A 22990-nucleotide genomic window follows, 5' to 3' on the forward strand; every position below is an offset into this window, starting at 1 on the left:
GGAAATACGGCGCGCGTACCCAAGGATGCAGCCTTGATCAACGCTTGGCTCATCAACTTTCAAACAAGTGGGGCGATGATTACTCTGTTGTCATGGGGTGGTTAAGGTGCTGTCTATCTTTTTCTCTCTTGCGGTCCTCCATACAATGCATCCGCGGAGCCCGCTCATCCATCGGTCACTATGTTAAGACTCCCCCAATTGTGGAGCTGATTCGGGCAGAGTCTCAGTTTGCCGTGGACTAAGAAAGTCCCGGTTTGTCCAGCACAGGCCATTTATGTGCTGGGGGTGGTAGGCAAGGGCAGTCCATCAAGCCCGGGTAAAAAAAAAAAAAAAAAAAAAAAAAAAGGATGCAGCCTTGCCAAGCAAACGCGCGCCGTATTTCCTATTGTCGCTTCGTTAACAAGCCTTTGCTATTCATCACAACTAATCAACGATCCCCAAAAGTTGTAGATCCGGCTGCACAAAAAATGTATTGGAGATCCACCAGACCCTTTTTTTCTCCGCCCCCACACAAAAAGAAAAAAAAGCGGTCTGGGCACGAGACTACAGCGGGTCCCCAGACCCTCGGATAGGAGCAGGCGTTTAATATCTCTAATCGATAAGCGCCGTGTGTAGAAATCTTCCACCTGGAGTCTTGCTTGATGCATAAACAGGTAGTGCGTGCATATATTATAGTGTAACTGTGCATAATATAGTGATTGTCCTCCACTAGACTGTAGGCTGATTTCGTTTCGTTTCGTTTCCCGTTTTGATTCCGGTTTTTATAACTATCCCACTACTCCTGAAGGTCTAAAGGTTGTATCACGTGAATATTTAATCACGTGATCAATTGTGAATTTGGAAATTACCACTTGGTACAATGGCGGATCCAGGATGGGGCATTTGGGGCAAATGCCCCCCCCTCCCCCTTTGTGGAGGAGCCATAGCTACTTCTTTTGATTGAAATACTACACCTTGTCAGTCCATGATCAATAGTATCTATATAACTTATATAATATCCATATATTACTACTATATACTTAAAACAAAACTTAAAGCAACTGTCAAACTGTCACCCAACACCTTCGTGCGTACTAAGCGCCTCTAATAATAATTATCGTATTGCCGGTTCTAAAGAAATTCTAACCTTTTAAGACTTCACAAAGACCAAAATAGCAAAAATAAGAGATAATACAATACTAAGAGGTGATTATTTGCTGCTTCTATAATACAAGAGAATTTGCTCTCCCCAACCACATACAACTTAGCCTGTTTGTGCCCCTCCCCTTGCCAGCTCCTGGATCCGCCCCTGTGGTACACCGTACAGTATGAGCTCCTACTAGAAAAATACAACAGACAAAAACAACAGCTACTTGAAAGCTAATTACAACAAAACAGTCTACAATATGCTTCAAAGCTAGACAACTGTGGCAGTGCAATCATGAGATAGCTACGCTGAGAAAATTTTTTTTCGCAACAAAGGGTAGACCAATGTACAGTAACTCTTGCAGACAGGCATCTGAAGATTTGTTCCAACTCTCATACAGAGTTGACCAGCAACTTCGACAGGCCAACCATGCAGCATGTCTTTGGACAGATTCTAATGTAGACTTGTCAGCAGTGACGGTATAAGGACTCCACATGGTGCATACATACTCCATAGATTAGTGATGCACCGATTAATCGGTAAATAAGGCCCCTATTCGGTGATTATTAGTTTCTCATCCAGCCTTTCTAATTATTATGATGCGGGCGGGAGGGTATTACCATTATGCCATTATTGTATAATATTAACACACTGATGTACAGACCTTGTCCAAATTGTCTTTCTTTCTTACTACAAACATTTCCTTCACCAGCTGATTCTACTTTTCGTGATCGCCAACTGTTTTTCGACAGTCAACTGAAAGCCTGCTTTGATGAAGTCGATAGAGCACGATTGCAACTGGCACTGCAGCAATTTGCTAAGGAAAACAACAGTTCTCCTGGTGATATATAGCGAATCGTAGCGTTCGTCAACAAAAATTATAACAGTTTGGTATCACGTGTTCTTCTGAGCATGCGCAGAGTAAATAATGGCTTACCATGCGGTAGCTTAAGAAGGATGCGGGCGGTGGATGAGAAACTAATAATCACCAAATAGGGGCCTAATCGGAAATCGGTTTATCGGCCACATTTCAGCAATATCGGTAATTATTAGTAGATTATTTAGCCGATTAATTTTACTGATCCTGATGGTATTGTTTTCATAAAAATAAGACAAAAATGAAGTTTAAAAGTGAGTGAAATTTTGGTAAACATAAACATCGGATCGGTTATCGGTATCGGCCGTTATATGATAATCGGCAAAATCTCTTATCGGTGCATCACTACCATAGATAGTTGAATCAGAGACTTTTAAGTCCTGGATTTAGCTTCAGTTGAAGCACCCCATAGAGTATGGTGTAGAAAGGTCAAAGACTAGCTGGTTTTGGCTGACACATGCTTGCAGTGATCAGACCATGACAAATTTGATCAGAACAAGACTCCCAAATATTGACAGAGGAACTCATAGTCATAATTGTATTGATAAGTGCCGTGCTGAGAAAAAGTGGTCTGGCCATGCAAGACTAATTATAATAGCTAGTACTAAGGACTGACTTATTAGTTACCAGGTAGCAGCTACAATAAACTTTGCGTTGTACATGCATCAGGTTAGCATAAACTGTTAAATAGTTGATGTATATTTACATTGTGAATGTTTTTTTTTAAAACATGTGGCTGACACATGCTGTCTCAAATGTATCATAGGAGTAAGATGTGCAGAGTTACTTCATTGATTGTAGATCATCAATAGGAGGGCCAAGAATAATCATTTTATAACTGAGAAAGTTGGCCGTCAGTTTTAGCTAGCTTCTAAGGCTGGAAGTGAAGGCTATTAAATCAGTTCAGTTAATATTACAATAGATATATAGTGTTTAAAAGCTGAATAGATGCTGAATAGATTTCAGCATTAGTTAGATGCACATGCAGACCCTTTTAAAGATACTGCCTAAGGGCACATTTTGCATGTGTGTGTGTGTGCGTGCGTGCATCATTATTCAAGCAATCCAGCATTGATTGGTATCATCAGTATTGGTCCACCATAAATGGAAAGTTCATCAGTGGCAGATTCAAGGGGGGACATGTGCCCCCCCCCTCCCCCCCCTTCCAAAAGCTTATACAGGATTGAGATACTCTAATAGAGCAGTCAGTCAAATACTCTAATCATAGATAATAGACACCATCTATGCTCTAATAGAACAGTCACAGGCCAAAGAGTGAGGGGGCCAACTTTGATACTGAAATTTACACAATGGAGTATGAAGCATCCAACAGATATAAATGAAGATCTGCATTTGCCCCCAGGAAAATGTTCATATTTTAGAAGCTCTGATAGTATTGTTTTTGTTATACAGGAAACATAAAGGTGATTGTTCTATTAGAGTAGTTGACTGTTCTATTAGAGTATCTCAATCTTTTCTGTCCCACAATAGTGGGGGGCCATCGCCCCCCGTCTCCACCGCCTATGAGCCACTGCACAACATTATAATTGACTATATTGATACCTAGAATCATCCATATGACAACCAGCATCTGCAGCACTATCTCATACAATGTACATGGTCTTGTATTTGCCATTCTTTAGGCTCATAATATAATACAATATAGTTAGTTGAACTACTCATGCATGTGACTGTTACTTATCCCTATACAACTCTTGATCAATGTAGTTCAATTTGTGCATTTTTTCAGTCCTGAGACATATGGATGCTGTGCCTCCCCAGACCCCTGCTCTACGTATCTACTACCCTGCATGGTGCACCCTTCTTGCCAAATCATGGATCTACCTCTGCTTCTAGTAGGCCTAGGCCTGGTACAACTGGGAGTAATGGAGCTGCTGTTTATAGGACTCTGACTTTGCCACCTCTAATTATAAAATCTCAGTATAGCTATGCTTATACATGGTTACATTACAGTAAAACTTCACAAAGAGATTTATCAACCCAATCCTTGTCAGCAGAAACATACTGTGGAATTTAATACTGATCAGAGTTTTTCAACTGTACAGTACAGTTATATTGAAATGGCTAAAGAAAAGCTCACTTCCACTGAATTGATAATTGCCATCATTTTATTACAGCTGCCTTATGATGGAATTAACAGCTCCCACTCACTATATTATTACTAAACTTTTGATGAAACCAATAGCTCCCTAGCTCTCACTCTACATAATTACCGAATTCTTGATGGAACCCTACCCCTAAAAAATTGCTAGCATGTACTGTAACTACAAGTTAACAAGGGAAGATCCATGCAGGAAGTTCTGAGGTTTCCACCAACTGGTCAAGGCAATTGAAATCATATTTTACATTATTTTAATCAAAGGTTAAGATTGAAATTCTCTAATAGAACAGTCAACTACTCTAATAGATCTATTCATTTTGTATTCTTAAAATGGCAAGTTATATAGTCTGAAGTTATATCACAGAGTGCTAAGATCTGAAGTTTTCCTGGGGGGCAAGCCTCCAGTACCCCAAAATGGTATATATGTCCTCTTAACTTATATGGCATGCTCCTGACACTGTACCAACCGAAGCAGCCTACATGAATAAATTCTTAACATATGTTTAAAATGCCAACTTAAAGATTTTTGGGTGAAAATTGTTATCAAATTCAATCTCAGAATACAAAATTTCCTGGGGAGCATATACCCCCAAGGCCACCTTAGATTTAAGGGTGCATTGATTCAACAGAAAATTGGAAACCGCTCTAGCTTCTAAGAAACAAGGTACTCTAATAGAGCAGTCAACTACTCTAATGGAACATTATGTTCAGTTTGAATCTGTATAATAACTTTATTTTTAAAAGATTTATTATTATAGCTCAGCACTGAATGCCTGACAGCAATTTGTGCTGCAGCCTTTCTAATAAACAGGACTAGTAAACTGCTGTGACACTACTTAACATTGCTAATACAGCAAGACTGACAGTGGGCTAAAGAAAGGGAAAAGATCCTTTAATTAACCCCCGGATCCAAACTGCAGACCACACAATGTCTAGCTAATGAATCTACAATATTAGTACCAGTGAAAATTAAGGAATCTTTATAAGAGGACTATAGCAGATCCCTTTGCTCAGATTCTAGATCTATATGTTCTATAAACATCTAAATTTCTTTGACAATAATCATGGGGAAAAGAATTACATGATATACTGAAAAACAATATAACCACTTTATCACGTTTTATGCAAAGAATTTAAGGTTACGGGATACTGAGCGACTGCCGTCAAACAAAAATTTTATTACGTAATTAAGGCGGGCTGGTGTTGTTGTGTTGTGTATCAGCTGGTAACAGGCTTAAATTGTTGGGAGAATCATAGCGTGCTGACTGGACAGGTACAAGGTACAAGAAAACACACGTAACAGTACAAGATAACATAGATACAACACACTTAGCAACTGGCGCACCTGTAAGCGCATGCGTAGTTTAGCTGACTAATGGCGATATTTTCCTGAACCAAAAATCAGGACTGTCAAACTAGTTGTTAACATTTTGTATAAACAGACTACTAGTTTGGCTTCTTGTCTAGGTCCGGACGGAGCCATTTGTTAGAAATAATGTTTCTAGTGCTTGTGATATCAATTTAAAAATTAATTTTGTGACCACAGTGTCTTGCTTTAGGTAATATTGTAGTCATATTTCAGCAACTATACGCATTATTCACAAATCCTCTTGTCAGTCCCTCACAAGTGATGTTCTTCAAATCTTAGAATTGTTAGTAAGTTGTCATGGCTCTTCATTGGTCTGATTTTTGGTTCATAGTTTTCACTAATTGGCATGGGGACAACTCATGTTTCCATAACAACATTTGAATTTTATGTCAATTAATGAGAAGTTAAGAATGCATAAATATTTGATACCAATGCATTAAGAAAAATCAAATTCTAATCATGAAAAATGATTGATAGTGTACATGTGGGATTTACAGTATCCCGTAACCTTAACAACTACATCAACTAGCAGGTGTGTGCAGTGTTTATACGGGGCCTCACATTTGTTGGGTGTCAGTGAGCCTATACTAAATATGATGTAAGTGCATAGTATATGAATTCAACCAATGAATTGAAAAGCAAGTAAGCAAGCATACTTAATATCACCGTAAAAAGAATTGCTACTGTAGATTTGCTACACATGATTATCATTCATGCATATTATTGGTATAATTCTGTAACTTATGTTTCTTACATGGAACTACCATAATTTGCTTTTTGTCGTTGTAAAATAATTTTCGTATACAAAAATTATTGTACGAAAATTTCTTACACGAAAATTTGGCATAAGATCAAATACTCTAATAGAGCAGTCATTCACATAAATCATGCAAAATATTTTTACATGAAAAATTTTTATCTTGAAAATTTTTGCTCAAAAATAAAGCAAATTACGGTAACATCTTCCTATAAAAAGACTTATTTATATTTTAACTCAATAACTTTATATGCTTGTTTTGCTTATAAATTTGTACTTTCTGAATATACAAAATTAATAATGTTTAGCTTTTGAGCAACTATGTAGATATAAAAATATCCGATACTAAATCATTTTGGCTATTTGTTGAAGTATCACATGAATAAAAGTAATCAACTGACTCCTCTATTAGAGTTACTGAATGTTCTATATAATTATTATTGGACTAGTTATGTCAATCTTTTCTGTGGTTTATATGCATGCATTTTCACAAGCAAGGATTTGGTTTATGTTACAAATATATATGGCATGTTTCAGGCACCTACAGGGCATTATGCACAAATCAATAAACTGCTCCTATGCTGACTGGTGGTGAGATGTTATGAGGACTGTAACATTACATAACTGTAATTAGTAACCAATTCTGTTATTGTTGTACTAATACCTGTATTTGAAAAAGCCTTACTGTAAAACAAACTGTATCACCATAGTTATATATACCTGTAAAACAAGCTATATATACCTGTAAAGCAAGCTATATACACCTGTATAACAAGCTATATATACCTGTATAACAAGCTATATACACCTGTATAACAAGCTATATATACCTGTATAACAAGCTATATATACCTGTATAACAAGCTATATATACCTGTATAACAACTATGCAGCATGTACTGTAAAAAATTAGATAATAAATTAAAAACCGGCAATATAGCTAATTATACATATTAAATACAAACAATCTTACGGTAACTGCATGTACTACAAAGATTGGATGAAAACCACCTGCAGCTATACAAATGTAATGTCCAATTTTGTGGGACATCCTCTACTTTCTCTTTCATTGACAACTTCTCCTTGCAAACACCTAATCTTCCTCTGATCTTCTTTAGGATAGTAAGGTAATTGCAGTAGTTCTAAAGTGTTGTTTAAGCTAAGGGCTTGAACAATACACTGTGCAGCCTTCACACTGATCTTGTCATTACGATCCATCTCTAGCCCAACTAGGGAAGTGTTCTTTTTCAGGGAGGCAGCAATGACATCACAAGCTTCATCAGTGATATTATTAAGACTGATAATTAACAGCTGCAGTTTGTTACCCTTTACAAGAGCATTGAAGAGAGCAATAGTTGCAGCAGATGATAATTCAGTATTGCTCATGTACAATGTTAATAGCGTAGAGGATGGATGGGACAACATGTTATAGAGAGCAGGATCGTCCCCGATGGTGTGATTACCACTAATTCTCAACTCTTCAACTTTACACTGGATGGTGAGGTCACTGATAAAGGAGGAGGATGATAGGGTAAAACCATTACCCCACAAGTTTAGCTTCCCAATAGTAATATCACTTCCAAAGAGTTTGTGATAAAACACACGAAGTCCGTGATCTTGAATATGGCACCTGTTCAAATCAATATCCTCCCACTCCTTGTGAGGTGAGGAAGTAAGAAAGAGTGCGACACATTCCACATCATAAGGGGATAAACTAGTTTTGTGAAGATTAACTATTTTTTGATCAAAGATGTTTGCTTTTTCTATTGTAATTATCTCAGATACTGTTTCACTGCCAGCTTTGTTTAAACAGTTAAAAAGCCGAAGACATCTCAGTTGATCTGTTAAAAATCTTTTGGAAATGGTGGTCCTGTCATCTCCACCAGAAAGAAAGAGTTTAAAAGCAGATCGTTGTCCTTTAGTAAGCGAGGTGTACATTGCAAACATATTGGAGTGAAGATTGCTCCAGAATTTTGTTCTGAGTACTAGCAGCTCTTCTTGTGGTGGAAGCAGAGTGATATGGTAAGCAGCTAAGAATTCCTGAATAGAATAATGGACAAAATTAAATGTCATTGTTTTCCCAGTGAGGCCAAAATGCTGTATCGCCTGCAGGAGCCCAAAACCATTGACTGCACCAGGAATTGCTGTGATATCTGGGCAAGCTTCTCTCACCTCTTGCAAAGTAAAGATTACTTTATTGTCATTAAGACCTTTGAATGATAACTCAGAAAGTCGTTTAATTATTGTTTTGGAGGGCTCTGGTAAGTTGGCTAAGTCAAGGACAGTGTTTTCAAGAGAATGACCAAGATGTCGGCAGACGGTAAGGTAAATAAAGTAGTTGTAGAGCTCTGTAGAGTTGCTGGGAAGAGGTATTCCTTGTTTGTACAAATAAATTAGCACCACCATATTGAAAGGAATGTAACAAAGGCTACTGATGGTAAGATTATCTTCTAGATATTTAGCAAGTTCTTTGATTGCACATGGGTGTCCTTTCAGGGACTGTTCAATGTATAGCTTTCGTTCCTCTTCAGCAAACCCCAAGATGTCAACTCTGACAGATGCTTGATCTCGGAGTCTCACTGAGGCATGTGGACGTGATGACATGACTAAACCACAACAAGGTAGAATCTGACGACTCAATATGCTGGCAATTAAACTGTTTTTCTGCAAGCTTTCTGGAAATTCATCAAATCCATCAAAGAGAAAAACAAGATCTGTACCCTTATTCTTTAAAACATAGTCACTACATGAACTAGAAACTTCTGCAACTCTTGTATCTCCCATACAGAAAAGTTGGAGAAGATCTGCAATTAGTGTTATTTTCTGCACAACAGGGTTACGCAATTGAACAAGAAATACTAATTTGAATTTTTGTAAAAGCCTTCCCATTGCCCAGTTGTATGCAATTTCCTGCAATAACAAAGTTTTTCCAATTCCAGGCAGCCCCTCAACTAAAATAAACTGTGCATCATTGTTCTCTTGTAGGGGAATTAAGATATCTTCTAGCCGTTTAGTGATCTTACTGTTATTAAGGGCTTTTCTCAGTGATTCACGGCAGACCTGAGGGCAATGCTTGGGACAAGCACCACCTATTTGAACAGCTTTAGCCAATTGTAAAACAGTAGCATGTTTAGGATTGTGTTGATCTTCATGGTGAATCAACAAAAGTGGAATAAAATCTTGTGGCTGATTGGGTGGCCAAGCATCTACATCAACAGCAAACCGTGTTTGTGCATTAAGTTGTCTCACCCTGTCAGATAATAAGGAGACACCTACAGAAATTAGCTAAATTTAAAAGGAGCACACAATGTTGTGTCTACTCTACCTTGATCAGTGACCATTGACTTGGGTTTGGAGGTCACTATAGTCGGTGAAGACAATACAATAGCTAGTTAATACAATTGTTTACTTACACATGCTGTATACACACATGCACAATATAGCTATATAGTCACCTTTATCAGGAGCTTGATCACTGGACACTGCTGGTGACTCAATGGCTTTAAACAACTTCTCCCAACTGGCAGAGGGGTCCACTTCAAGCCACATGTCCAGCATGGCATTGCAACAAGAAGCAGCCTTGTAATGGTTGTCACATTCTATTATCTTCAATTCTTCACTGGGTAGACCCAGTAGTGTTCCTATCACTTTCCAGTCTGCACCACATTGTGGAGTGATGTATTCATAGAGATCCTTCAGTAGTGGAGTACTGGTAGCTGTGGATAAAGGGTTAGTATTCAATCAGTAGTGTTAAGAGTTATAATGCAGCTACGTACAAAAAAGTTAACTACTAATTATTGAACACCATTGGTTCAGATACAATATCCTATGCCCAAAAGCCACAGACTCTTGTGTGTAAATATCAGAGCTGCAGCTGACTGCAGGAGCTGCAAATATGACTTGTCCAAATGCCACCAATGTTGGATATGGAAATTGATTATTGAACAAGTATAGCACTGCTCAAAGCTGATCCTATTTTATTGTGATCGGTGTGAAACACAGCTACTCTATAGGTATTTGGTTTAATCCTTGGTAGCTGCCTGCAAAGTCATGTCAGCTTTAAAGTAAAACACAAGCGCTGCTCATAAACAGGGCCGCCCAGAGAAATTAAGGGGCCCAGGGCAAAGAGTTAAAGTGGGGCCCTTGACCCAAGTTGTAAGGTGAAGACCAAAAAAAAAAAAAAAAGGTCACAACCTGCTGGCAATGACAATAACTACCCGTCACCAACCATATCTCCTTATCTATAAGCTTGCTACACTGCTCCTCTGAAGAATACTGTGACTGCTCTATTGTATTATTTAGATCTGACTGCTCTATTAGAGTATATCGATCTTTTAAACAGGTAGGCCCCTTTCAGGCTGGGGCCCGGGGCAAAATGCCCCAGTTGCCCCCCCTGTGGGCGGCCCTGCTCATAAACCTCATCAGTGTACACGTTTATATCAGTAGACTGGAAGTATTGACTCAACATCAGCTACCAATGAACAGGCATATGTCAGTCCAGACCAGTGTTCCATTCTACTGAATAGTATCAATGCACCTCTCTAAAACTGTAGCTTGAAGTGTCACCTAACCGCTACACAATAGCTAGCCACAAGAGAATAGCTGTACATCCACGTAAGAGAGTAGCTATAGCTATAAATACCTAGAATTTATGTCATCAGTTATATAGTCTGTTCGCGTTCACCTGAGCCCTCGTTTCTTAATAACTCTTGTTACATGGGCCAGCTGCCCAAACGTTTAGTAGCGCTGTGAAGCCCTTTAAACGCCGGAACTGTTAATCTAAAAAGCGCTTTGATACGGGGAAGAACAAGTGAGTTATGAGGTTTAAAAAATATCCCATACATTTAGTATGGACGATTCAGGCGCGCTTTGTCCGATGTCTTCAGTATAATTATTAGCTATTCGAAACCCAAACCATCGACTTTCCCTGCTACGATTTAGTATAGCAAAGTAGTAAGTAACTGGCGATCCAAAGCTCAGTACTCGCCAATTTCATCCGACATAGATTATAGGGTCATCTCGAGGGACATGTATTTATACTTAGCACATATTTATCGAATCACGTATTGTGGTTGTTGGTGGTATTAAGTATTCATCGAATTACATTTAGTAGATGCTGGTAGTATCACTATTAACTATATTTTTGGCAGGTGGTCAGGTTGTTTAATCACGTGATCGGGTGCACGTGATCCCCTCTCAACGAAGGTCGGTGACAAGCACGTAGCTGCTATTGCGTTTTCGAGCCTTTGTTGTAATCTGTATGGCTCGATGTAGGATTTTTGGCCCCTGCAGCTAACTCGAGCCTATCTGGACGAGAGTTCCATAGCCCAAAGAAAGCCCATAATGGGGTAGCAGGGGGTTCTAAGTGGCTAGTTGGAGTAGTTTAAACCTTGTCAAAAATGATCATCTTGTTTGAGCTTGGTTTTCCTATCGCCCAGATGAGGTCTTGTCGCCTTTGATAGGCACTGTTAAGCGTTAGCGCCATAGGGTTAGCACGTGTGTCTGCCTATTCATGGCTACCTGGCCACCTCTGTAAACCGTGCCAGCAGCGCAGTTTAGGAGCTGCAAATTGCTATTGGTTGTTGATACTGGCCGGTATGGAAAGGAATATATTTCAAAACGTTAAGTGAGTGATGTTGTATCAGTGCCATGCCCTGGTCTGGCGAGCAATCCGCTGTCAGCGGACTACCCCAGCTTCATCGATACTTAGCTGCGTGACACTACAGCCTTTGTTTGATTGAAGTTTTATGGTCATAGTTATGACTTATGTTAAGACTGCTTGCTATAGGTGTGTCACCAGCGTGGTGCAAAGTTGGCAGTATCAGTATCCGTAGCTATAGCTTGTTATTGTATTGTATTGTATTGTATTAATCTATAATGTACGTGTGTATGCAAGTGCGTTTTAGTGGCTGCATGGCCTGTTGGATTTTAGCACTGTAGTCATGTGATGACCTAGCTGATGTGCAGTTGCGCTCTGTCTCCAGCTCGCAGTGCAGTCATAGTGAGTAATATTGGCTCACCTATTTGTGCACTCTTGACACAATCATAATTGACGTGTTCCCCATATCCGGAGAATTGAGGCACAGCCCAGTCTGATGTATCGATGTGTCACTAATCTGATACTGCTTAGGGCAATCTCACATCTCTATTTATAGTGTAAGTATGTGTGTTAACCATGCCTGGTGTGATTTCAATAAACTAGTACATGATACCGCTGGCATGTGGTAATGATCAAATACCTTAGTACAACTTTGTCTTGTTGCCTGAAGTAGTGCTACTAGATCTCGACTCACTCGGTTGCTTTGTTCGGTGGTCACCATAGCTGTTATAGTGTGCTGCTTATCTGTCACATCCTGACTAGCTGGATATAGAATATTCTAGTCTGTTTTTCTTTTTTTTTGATTGCTAGGAGTTCTAGTCAAGGTGTTCCCAGCAAGTGAGCTGTACTAGTCGCAGCTGGTCATCTTGATTATTGGTTATTGATTTAGCTGATATGTGTGTACTGTACATGTGCTACTGATCATCGTTGCCACATCTAGCTACAGCAAATAATATAGTCTGGTGCTAACGCTCAAGTTGATGACTGACTACACTGTGCTGGTCACTTAGCAGGTATAGTCATATGCTCTCAGTGTAGCTGAAGCATGCTTAAACTGTGGCCACAGCTGCTGCAAGTCCTGCCATTTAGTGGTAGTGATTAGCTGATGTGTCGCTGTACCATGCTACAAATGTAGCCGTCCTGTCATTCAGTTAAGTGCAGTAACTGATATGCTACTGTATAGGCAACTGAGTAGCCATTTAGTTTACTGCCATTGATGTTGTCATGTATAGCTGATACATATCTGTAGTGAACTGTGCTATACCACTGTATAACTGTCAAATATACTGCAAATGACACTGTCAGGTGCTATCGTTATAGCTGATGCAGGAACTAGACCTTTATGATCAGTGTGGGTGAAGAGGAGTCTTTAGAGCACATGGTTGGACATGCTAAGTATGTAAGATTTTGCAGAGACCAAAGCCCAACCTCATGCGATTGCTATGGCCACTGTACTGCATTACTGACATAGTTGTCTCGCCCACTGTGACTGATACTGAGTGATAGTGATGCAGTCAGGTGAGAAAGCTCATAGCTGCCCTGTGCTGTTACTATCTGTAAGATCTGTCGATGGTGCAGGTACAAATAACGCAACTAATGTGTAGCCGCAATCGTGATGTGGTCAGGATTATCTATCCTGGCATGGCTGTTACGTCTGCAACTAATGCGTCAGGTGTTTTCAGTATGCAGTTGAAATTCCTGACACTTCTGCTGTACATTATTCGTAGCAATCTATCTGATGTGTGGATGTAGGATCATGACAAAGCCAGATGTCACATCTACTACAATTGATGCAGTCAGATGTAACAATATACCTGATATATGTGACTGCACAGTGCTACTGATGTAGCTGTCGTGTCCACTGAAGCTGCAATTGATGTAGTGAGCGTGTGTGGTTACGCTGGTGATATTTCTGCTACCTCCATTGTAATTGATATAGTCTGATGCTAACAGTATAGACTGTACAGTGCTACTGGTGTAGCTGTCCTGATCATGATGCAGTCAGGTGATGATATAGCTGATATGTAGCTGCCCTGCTGAAGTTTCTACCACCTCCGCTGTGACATGTTCCTATGTAACAATATAGCTGATGTGTGGCTGTTGCTACAGTGCAGATTTTCGCATGACTGCATCATGATTTTCGCATGACTGCATCATTTTGTAATAATGTATAGCAGTACTATGGCTGTCCCATTTTTCTTTTTTTTTAATTTATTTTTTTTACCACTGATGTAGTCAGAAGCTAGCAATGTAATGACTGTACAGTGTTGTTGACGTAGCAACTACAGCTGATGCATGCAGTATAGCTGTCGTGTAAATGTGTGATGACAAGAGGTCACATTCACTGTGATTGATAGTCAGGTAGCTGATGTATGCATGATTGTACTGTGATACCAACATAGTATCACATTAATTTTACTAGAATTGATGTTGCATCATTCATGTTTGAGAGACCAATGTAGCCCATGTTTGAGTACTATGGATGTAGCCCACGTTTACTGATGTAGCTCATGGTTGAGTGCTATCGACATAGCTCACGTTTGAGTGTTACTGGCGTAGCTCATGTGTGATTGCTACTGACATCACTCGTGTTTGAGAGCTGCCAACTTACCTCATCTGAGTGCTACTGACATAGCTCATGTATGGCTGCAACTAATGTAGTTCATGTCTGGTGCAGCTCGTGTTTGAGTGCTACTAGCTTACCTCATTTGAGTGCTACAGACTTACACAGCTCATGTCTGGGAGCTCCTGTCTGGGTACTATCAATATAGCTCATGTCTGAGTGTTACCAATGTAGTTTCTGTTTGAGCATCAGCGATGTAGCTCATGTAAGCATGTTTGAGTACTACTAACATGGCTCATGATCATGTTCACATAATGCTAATGATATAGCTCATGTTTGAGTGTTACTGACATAGCCCATGTTTGAGTGTTACATGGACATTAATCATGTTTGAGTGCTACCAACACAGCTCATGTCTGAGTGCTACTGATGTAGCTCATGTTACCAGCTTACCTCTTTTGAGTGCTATGTACCAAGTAGCTCATGTACGAGTGCTACTAATATAGCTCATGTTTGAGTGTTACCAAACATAGCTTATGTCTGAAATTGAGTGCTACTGATGTTCGTAGCTCATGTTTGCATGCTACTGATGTAGCTCATGTTTGAGTACTGCTGATGTAGCTCATGTTTGTGTTTGAGTGCTACTAACATAGCTCATGTCTGAGTTTAGTAGCCCGTGTTACCGACTTGTATAATTACCTCTTTTGAGTGCTACTGACATAGCTCCTGTCTGAGTGCTATTGATATAGCTAATGTTTGAGTGCTACTGACTGCTCGTGTTTATGTGCTACCGAGATAGCTCATGTCTGATACTGAGTGCTACTGATGTTTGTAGCTCATGTTTGCTTGCTACTGACATAGCTCGTTTTTGAATGCTACCAGCGTACCTCTTTTGAGTGCTACTGATGTAGCTCATAATTGAGTGCTACTCACTCTTGAGTGTTTGCAATGTAGCTCATGTTTTGAGTGCTACTGATGTAGTTCATGCTTGAGTGCTACCAATATGTTTATGGTGGAGTTCTACTGTTGTAACTCATGTTTGAATGCTACTGACATAGCTCATGTGTGAAAGCTTTTAACTTACCACATTAATTATGGGTGCTACCGATGTAGCTTGTGTATGGGTGCTACCGATGTAGCTCATGTCTGGGCACTACCAATGTAGCTCATGCCTGAGTACTACCGATGTATAGTAGTTCGTGTTTACGTGCTACCGACATAGCTCGTATTGTGAGATGTAGACTCATGTTTGAGTACTAACTTACCTCATTTGGGTGCTAGCAACATAGCTCATTTCTGGGTGTTATAGCTGCTCATGTCTGGCTACTAGTGATGTAGCTCATGTCTGAGTGCAACTGACAGCTCATTTTGGGTGTTACCAACATATTGAGTGCTACCGATGTAACTCAGATTTGGGTACTACCAATGTAGCTCATGATCATGTTTGAGAACTGCTGACATAGCTCGTTTGAGTGCTATACCGTCTTAACTCATGTTTCGGTGCTGCTGACATAGCTTATGTGTGAGTGCTACCAATGTAGCTCATGTTTGAGTGCTACCGGCGTAGCTTATGCTGTGTGAGTGCTACCGACATGGCTCATGTTGTGAGATGTAGCTCCTGTTTGAGTACCAACTTGAGTGCTACCAACATAGCTCATGTATGGCTACAGCTACTGATGTAGCTCATGTCTGGGTGCTACTGACAGCTCATGTCTGGGTGTTACTGACATATTGAGTGCTACCGATGTCACTCAGGTTATTACCGACGTACCTCATGTTTGAGTGCTACCAATGTAGTTCATATGTGACTGCTACCAATGTATTTTTCTACAGTTGTGACTCATGTTTGAGTGCTACCAACATAGCTCATGTGTAAATGCTTTTAACTTACCACAATTGAGTGCTACCGATGTAGCTCATGTATGGGTGCTACCGACGTAGCTCCTGTCTGGGTATTACCAATGTAGCTTATGTCTGAGTGCTACTGATGTATAGTAGTTCAGTTTGAGTGCTACTGATGTATAGTAGTTCAGTTTGAGTGCTACTGACATAGCACGTGTTTAAGTGCTACTGACATAGCTCATACTGTGAGATGTAGCTCATGTTTCAGTACCAACTTACCTCATTAGAGTGCTACCAACATAGCTCATCTCTGGGTGCTATACGTGTCTGGCTACTAGTGATGTAGTTCATGTCTGGGTGTTACTGACATATTGAGTGCTGCTGATGTAACTCAGGTTTGGGTACTACCGATGTAGCTCATGTTTGACTGCTACTGACATAGCTCATGTTTGCAACATAGCTAGTGTTTGACTGAGTGCTACCAATGTAGCTCATGTTTGAGTGCTACCGTTGTAGCTCATGTGTGAGTGCTACCAACATGGCTCACATTGTGAGATGTAGCTGATGTTTGAGTACCAACTTACCTCATTTGAGTGCTACCGACATAGTTCATGTCTGAGTGCTACTGACAGATTGTGTCTGGGTGTTAATAACAAATTGAATGCTACTAACAGCTCAAATCTAGGTGTTAATGACATATTGAGTGCTACTGATGTAGCTCAGGTTTGAGTACTACTGATGTAGCTCATGTTCAAGTACTATTGACATAGCTCATGTGAGAGTCCTACCGATGTAGCTCATGTGTGAGTGCTGCCAATGTAGCTGATGTTTGAGTGCTACTACCGTTGTAGCTGATGTTTGAGTGCTACTACCAATTAGTGTAGCTGATGTTTGAGTGCTACCAACGTAGCTGATGTGAGTGCTACTGACGTAGCTGATGTTTGAGTGCTACCGACGTAGCTGGTGTTTGAGTGCTGCCAACGTAGCTGATGTTTGAGTGCTACTGAAGTAGCTGATGTTTGAGTGCTACCGACGTAGCTGATGTTTGAGTGCTACTGAAGTAGCTGATGTTTGAGTGCTACCGACGTAGCTGATGTTTGAGTGCTACCGACGTAGCTGGTGTTTGAGTGCTACCAACGTAGCTGATGTTTGAGTGCTACCGACGTAGCTGATGTTTGAGTGCTACTGATGTAGCTGATGTGAGTGCTACTGAAGTAGCTGATGTTTGAGTGCTACCGACGTAGCTGATGTGAGTGCTACCGACGTAGCTGATGTGAGTGCTACCGACGTAGCTGATGTGACTGCTACCGACGTAGCTGATGTGACTGCTACTGACGTAGCTGATGTTTGAGTGCTACTGATGTAGCTGCCAATCCACCTATCCCCAACTGAACCAGGCCTAGCTATCATTCCCCTTTTCTCTCCCTCCTAGGGGCTATACTTTAAAATGTGGGATCCAACCAGCTTAATTTGCGGTCAACCAATCCATAAATTCCTTTCAAAAGAAAATTCCAGCAACCTTACCCTAAAAAGGCCAGGTACCCTCTACGCCTACCTCCAGGATGTACTATATTTCACTCCCTTCCTGTGTGAAGGGAGGAGAATGAGTATAAAATCGATGACTGGTTAGTGGGGACTTCCGGTGGTAGGTGATAACTCACTCGGCGAGACGATACTGGAGCATCTACCGATACAATCAGTTGTGATCTGTGTGTGCCACCGCGGCTAGAGCACTATTGATCAAACTAGAGCCGGAAACTTTCTTGAGAATCTTCCTGGTCACATTCTGACGGTTATCACTGTGGTTCGCGGGGTAAAAGTAGAAGTTGATACCCTATTATTCATCACGATATCATTTAGGTAGAGATGAAATATCATTGCTCTCCGTCTCGCACTTTTACGCACGACGAGTTGAAGTTCGATCACACGAGCCAACAAATGGCGCCTTCTGCATCACGTGCGTAACTGGCTGGAGGCATGCGTGATTCTTTTTTGTGCTAACCACAGTTAAGCTATTAACCTCCATATGTAGACTAATAGTTTGCTGGACTTGGCGAACCTTTTTCAGTCGTCTTTAACTGGTCTAATCCGTTATAATCACTCCCATCCATCAGGCAGGACTAAAAACAGTAGTCTCGTCCCAGACCACAACTAGGGGTGACACTAGTGAAACATAAATAATACCCTGGTAAGTGTGAAGTAATGACTGACATCATCTCATAGCCGGTCGCCCACGAAATGACGTGGGCGAGAGGGTGCAAAGTATTCTAGCAGCATCCATGATCCATGAAATAGGACAGTGATCACTGCATGATTTTACTGCTACCATTCATACCAAAATAGCTACTGTATGAGAATTTTTAATTTGGTGATTTAACAGATTAAATGAAGTGAAAAGTCAAATACCCTAACTGTTATGCAGTTAGCTACCACAACAACACACAGAGGAATGCACTACACAGCAAAAACTGTTTTCTAAGAATTAGAATTTATCAACTTAATTTCAGTAGAATTATCCTGAGTGTAAAGCTCACTTCTAGTTTAAGATAGCATTCATAACATTTAAGCACTTATTTACATAATCGCTACTTATTACAAGTAACTTTAACTTAAACAAATTAATTTTACATAGCTGTATACCTTAGCATTTTAAGTTAACTATCAGCAACTTGTATTTATTTATAAAAAAATACCCTTATTCAGGTTAGTAAAAGTTAAGTGGCCACGTGTATATTGTTACACTTGCTGATCAGGTTTTAAATACATTTTGCTAACACCCTGTTATAGTGAAGAACTACAACAGGTTAGTTGTTATAACATAAGTGTTCGCATGATGGTCTAAAGCAATTACAATAATCATAATTATATTGTAGTTAATTGCATTCTTCAGATTCCTATAATTTAAGAGTGCTGTACTAATTTCTAACATTAGGCTGTTTAAAATCTGAGAAGTTGTAGGCTTAAATTTAGTGACACAAATGCTCCTTGTGCACTTTTTAAGACCGCCTTTTAATGAAAATTACTTCTAAATTTATTCTAAATTCAAGATACACTATTATAGGGCTGGTCATGCATCCTCATCCCAGTGAACCTCAATTTACACTAAATATAAGAGAAAAAGACACTTAAAACTAGAAAACTGTATTTGCTGTGTAGCTTTTCTCATTATTGAATGTAAACCTGTGCAATGGATTTGTAGGGGATGAATCCCCAGGCCTCAGACTTCTACTTCATGTGAGTGCATACTGTCATTGACTAAAAGTACTTAAAGATCCAATCTTGAGATAGCTATATATAGCCATTTTCAAACATCTTCAATTTCATGGTCTACTCTCTTTGATTAAAATTGTCTTACAATCCAGCTTTTTTTTCCCTAGCTATGCCCCAGACCCAGTATTTAGTCAGAAATCATTCTTTACTGCCACTTTGTCACACACAAGTCCTCTCTTTACTGTATGGACAATCATGACAATATACAACACAAAAACTACTTACTTCAAACACTATGTGTAACCTCCCCAGCCTCTGGTCTCAAGTTAGAGTTGTAAAAAAAAAGAGTTTTTTAGCCTAATGCATGTGCACTTCAAGGATGAGTGGAAAAGTGCTTCATCTGTGTAGATGTAATGTATGTAGGATGCATATGTACCTAGCTATATCAAGATCTGTATGAATAAGAATCAAAATCAGTGTATGGACACAATCAAAGGGCCTGTAACTATGTTTCATTGTATGGGTAATGTCCTTTGAAAAAATACATATATTATAATATATATATAAATACATAAATAAATTCTCTAGCTAACAATACTCATACATATACCCCACAGGGCCTGTAGGAAGGATATAATGAAAGCCTGTGAAGCAGGAGTTAGAAACTTAACCTACACAGTAAATACAAAGTAGTGAAGGTCACTACTATTAATGTTGTAGTGAGGTAGTGACTGTCACTACTGAAGATCACTACAAAAACAGTGAACTAAAAACAGTGAGTATTATGGCAGAAATTAGTAGTGAAATTCACTACTGATTATGCTATGTAGAAAAAATCCCAAACCAGGTGGTGGCTTGATCCACAGGCTGCATGCAGGCCAGGCAGGTGCCTAAGGAGCCACACAGCCTGAGATCCAGGATTTCCTCTGCATGCAACTATGTTGGCAGTACCAAATGATGATGTAGCTATTGCATGGGACTAGTTTATAAGTTAATTAGGCATGTAGGCATAAACATGGTACAGTAAGGCTGTCTAATGAGGACAAAGATCAGAAGTCAAAACTTAGCTAATAGTATTTTCATGTAAATTGTGTACACTGTTACCACTGAGCTTGAAAGTTGACTGGTTTCACTATTTTCCTTAAAGCATCCTACTTCCTATAATTATAGCCAATTCATGCTTAGCTATATATGTAACTAAATAATTATTTTTGTGTATTGATTTTCTAATAGAACATGTACGCATATTGACATACTCTATAACCAGTCACATTTCTGACATTCTAAATGACCACTCGTATTTTAAGTGGCCTTCTTGTTAATCACTAATAAGACAACTGCTAAAATAACCAGAGCTTATTATACATGGTATAGAAGAAGGAATTTAGTTACATTTTAGATGCCATGTTTGTGAACACTCAAAGCAACAGTCTGCACAAAGTCTTATGGTTCAAAAAATCAGTATAGTATTTTCAGGGCCGCCCAGAGAAATTAAGGGGCCCAGGGCAAAGAGTTAAAGTGGGGCCCTTCACCCAAATTGTAAGGTGAAGACCAAAAAAAAAAAAAAAAAAAAAGGTCACAACCTGCTGGCAATGACAATAATTACCCAGCACCAACCATATCTCCTTATCTATAAGCTTGCTACACTGCTCCTCTGAAGAATACTGTGACTGCTCTATTAGAGTATTTAGATCTGACTGCTCTATTAGAGTATATCGATCTTTTAAACAGGTATTCAGGGGGCCTCCTGGGGCCCCTTTCAGGCTGGGGCCCGGGGCAAAATGCCCCAGTTGCCCCCCCCCCCCCGTGGGCGGCCCTGAGTATTTTGTGTCCTTGATTATGACTAGTAATTATAGCTGTGCTATAGCAATTTCTCCAACCTAGTTTGCGAGACTTGACACAGTGTGTCCATGCATCTTTCTTGGAAACTAGTCTGTGTAAGGACATACACATGTTACTGTTTATATGTAACAGAGGCGTAGCTAAGGGGGGGCATTTGCCCCCCCATCACTAAATGATTTTTTTTTAAAACCTTCGTCACAAGTTTACCAGTATTAAACTGACAAGCAAATGACTGTAAATTATGTACACTACTACGTGGTATCACTAGGGGTTGCTAGTGAATGCGCACACACAACATTCAACTCGCTCGTGAATCCATCGAACGAAAATATTAGAGACATACTTCTATATTTAGCCTAGATTACTCGCGTGATAGAACATTTTTGAATCTAAAAAGAGTGACCCGCTTCTCCGCGGCAGGAGTCACAACTCACAAGTGACAAAGGAGACCAAATGACGCTACGAACCTACTGCCTACGAGATGATAAAGTGTTAGCTAAATAAATGTTCCAAGTTTATTTTATCGAGTCGATCACACTGGACCTTTGTACGTACGGCAGTGCAGTCTGTTTTTACTTTGTCAGTCAGTCAGGTGGATCAGTCAAGCTTACAAGTTCTGCTAGCAAGACCAGTGGCGTAGCCAGACTTTTCGCCATGCCTGGGCAATGGGTGGGCAAGCCATTTCCTATGTAACACACGTACACATGCCCATCTTCATATGGACATCAATATAACATTTTTAAAATGCATTATGTATCATCCTACACTACTGTATGCAAGATGACTAATATCAGCCTAATAGAAGCGAACGCCTAGCTAGCTATTGGCCTTCTAACACATTACATACATCTAGCTACATGTGTCTTAATACCAGACTACTAAGATTCTTGAATTAAAGCACGAGGCGCTCTATCACGTGATGACTAATGCTCTGCCACTACAGTTGTTAGCCTAGAAAAGTGGAAACAAAAAGAAAAGAATTGCTGACTGAACAAGTACTCCATACCGTTTGAACTGAGCAGTATCCACACGGATAGATGGGTGCTAATTTCACAAATACCTCTAGACTGCTTTGCCTCCCGAGTTTTGACCACACCAATAGCTACCGTGATTACTTAATCCAAATGTAAACCGTCCAGCCCACTATAGTGAAACCAATTCTTTGTCCTTCACTGCTTGCCACAATGCTGCGCAGTTTTTTGTAATCACGTGATCTTGCTTCTATTTATTGCCTCCTCTATTTGTGCACAATCAAGTTACTCGGAGGGAAAATCCCTTGGATAACCCCATCTCTGTTTAGCCAAAAAGAAGGAAACCATCGGCGAAAATGGCACGGTGAGTGTTGTATAAGTTGTGCTATACTTATTCTTGTACAGTGACTAGTTAAGTAACATTAGCAAAATCTCGAGCTATCCAGCCCACGTCTTTATAATTACTCTAGGAGCTGATGGTGGGGCAAAGAAGTCTGATGCCCGGGCAATGCCCTGGCTTGCCCGGGTTTGGCTACGCCACTGAGCAAGACAGGTGGGATTTGGTGCAATACATGGCATTTGAATTTTGCCGAGTGAAGTGAGTGAATACGTCATCCTGTCAGCAGTGTGCTAGGACTGCAGCATAGGCTGTGGCTAACGTAAAGTAACCTGTATTTGCACTAAAGTATTAGCTCTACGGGACTGTGGATGA

General features: G+C 40.0%; 1 protein-coding gene and 1 long non-coding RNA gene across 3 annotated transcripts; both read right to left on the reverse strand.

Annotated features, from left to right (window-relative positions):
- Window positions 1-7148: 7148 nt before the first annotated feature.
- LOC136241326 (protein NLRC5-like) lies at window positions 7149-18418 on the reverse strand. 2 transcript variants are annotated; one of them, XM_066032517.1, is made up of 4 exons: window positions 18315-18418; window positions 9707-9967; window positions 9577-9612; window positions 7149-9523 (listed from the first exon to the last, which is right to left on the reverse strand). In XM_066032517.1, the coding sequence occupies exons 1-4, from the start codon at window positions 18364-18366 to the stop codon at window positions 7269-7271; spliced, it is 2604 nt and encodes an 867-aa protein (XP_065888589.1). In that variant the 5' UTR covers window positions 18367-18418; the 3' UTR covers window positions 7149-7268. The 2 variants fall into 2 exon arrangements, with proteins under 2 accessions (XP_065888589.1, XP_065888590.1); XM_066032518.1 differs by lacking the exon at window positions 9577-9612.
- Window positions 18419-22002: 3584 nt separating this feature from the next.
- LOC136240791 (uncharacterized) lies at window positions 22003-22824 on the reverse strand. Its single transcript, XR_010693974.1, has 2 exons — window positions 22314-22824; window positions 22003-22258 (listed from the first exon to the last, which is right to left on the reverse strand). It is a non-coding gene; the product is annotated as an uncharacterized lncRNA (long non-coding RNA).
- Window positions 22825-22990: the final 166 nt, after the last annotated feature.

Source organism: Dysidea avara, chromosome 12 (genome assembly GCF_963678975.1).
Source record: "Dysidea avara chromosome 12, odDysAvar1.4, whole genome shotgun sequence".
In the NCBI taxonomy this organism is placed as follows: domain Eukaryota; kingdom Metazoa; phylum Porifera; class Demospongiae; order Dictyoceratida; family Dysideidae; genus Dysidea; species Dysidea avara.